Consider the following 1495-nt stretch of genomic DNA (forward strand, 5'->3'; position numbering starts at 1 on the left):
TTCTAAATCCCCCAGAGTAATGGAAGTGGTTCGTCAGTTCACACTCCATTGCCTTCATCACAACATACTGTTTAAGGCTTTTCATGTGTTGGGCATACATAACCCGCTGGCTGACGCTCTGTCTCGCATGCAGATGGAGCGTTTCAGGCAGCTGGCGCCCAACGCAGACGTCCGATCGGAGGCCATGCCAGACCATCTTTGGCAGGTTGGAGTGAGGAAGTACTGAGGGGAATGTCTTTAGCCCTTGCCCCAAGTTCTAGAAAATCTTATCTCAAAACTGTTCAAGAATTTTTTGAATTTTTAAGCAATTATGGCCTGCCCAAAATTTCGCCAACACCTTATGACCACATTGCAAAATTTTGCATCTACTCTAGGAGGCGGGGATTGGCTCCTCGGTCAATTCGATCTAAGCTGGCTGCACTGGCATATTGGCTTAAGGCCCAAGGGTTTCCCGATCACACCAATGATTTTAGGCTACATAAACTCCTAGCTGGTTGGTCTCGTGAACACGGTCATCAGCCTGACAATAGAGAGCCCCTAACACCAAACATATTAAAAGGCTTAAGGCAAACGTGGGCCCAGGTCTGTTCGTCAAGTTACGAACAGTTACTTTTTCATTCGGCCGCATTAATTGCCTTCTTCGGGGCTCTTAGAGTAAGTGAGCTGGTAGCCACGGGCAAAACGGATGGGTCGCTCAAAGCTCTCCTGCTGTCCGATGTTAAGCTGACTCAGCAGGGCTTGCAAATTTTCATCAGGTCATCTAAAACGGATCAGCGAGGAAGGGGAACGGAAGTCTCGCTAGCTCATTGTGAAGATGGTGATATTTGCCCCGTTAGGGCTGTGACTGAATTTATGTCAGCTAGAGGGGTCACGCCTGGTTATTTTTTCATACATAAAGACGGTTTCCCTCTCACCAGATATCAATTCTGGGCTCTGACTAACAAGGCCCTTAAGGTGTTGGGGCTCCAACAACATAAATTTGGGACGCATTCATTCAGGATTGGTGCTGCATCTACGGCGGCCAGGCTGGGCTATGGGGCCGAAAGGATAAAAAGCCTGGGGAGATGGAAATCGGAATCTTACAAGGGCTACATTCGCCCTGTTGCGTTTTAATGTTGTTTCTTTATCATTGCAGATGGCCTGGAGCTGGTTCAAAGGAAAAGAGTGTTAATTTGCGGGCACAGCTATGTGCATTGGGCCGAGCGTCATGCCCGCAGAGGTGCCTTTGGCCAGCATCTGGGTCTTGCCTCTGTCGCCACAGTTGAATGGAGAGGGCGAAGAGGCTTGCGGTGGGATGGTTTGTTACCGTTATTGTTCCGGCCCGGTTGGGGCCCCCCACCTGATTTATTAGTAATTCACCTTGGAGGTAACGATCTGGGCCTGTTGCAGGGCAAGGCACTATACCTACAGGCACGCAGCGATTTCAAAACGATCCGGGAGGCATGGCCTCGCACACATATTGCCTGGTCTGCTATGATTCCGCGCCTACGATGGT

At 49.8% G+C, this 1495-nt stretch overlaps 1 protein-coding gene across 1 annotated transcript; it reads left to right on the forward strand.

The window, feature by feature from the left end:
- Window positions 1-231: 231 nt before the first annotated feature.
- Window positions 232-1113, forward strand: LOC137096112 (integrase/recombinase xerD homolog). The gene has a single exon (XM_067464260.1). The coding sequence runs from the start codon at window positions 232-234 to the stop codon at window positions 1111-1113; it is 882 nt and encodes a 293-aa protein (XP_067320361.1).
- Window positions 1114-1495: the final 382 nt, after the last annotated feature.

The sequence above is a fragment of the Anolis sagrei genome, chromosome 1, assembly GCF_037176765.1.
Source record: "Anolis sagrei isolate rAnoSag1 chromosome 1, rAnoSag1.mat, whole genome shotgun sequence".
NCBI lineage: Eukaryota > Metazoa > Chordata > Lepidosauria > Squamata > Dactyloidae > Anolis > Anolis sagrei.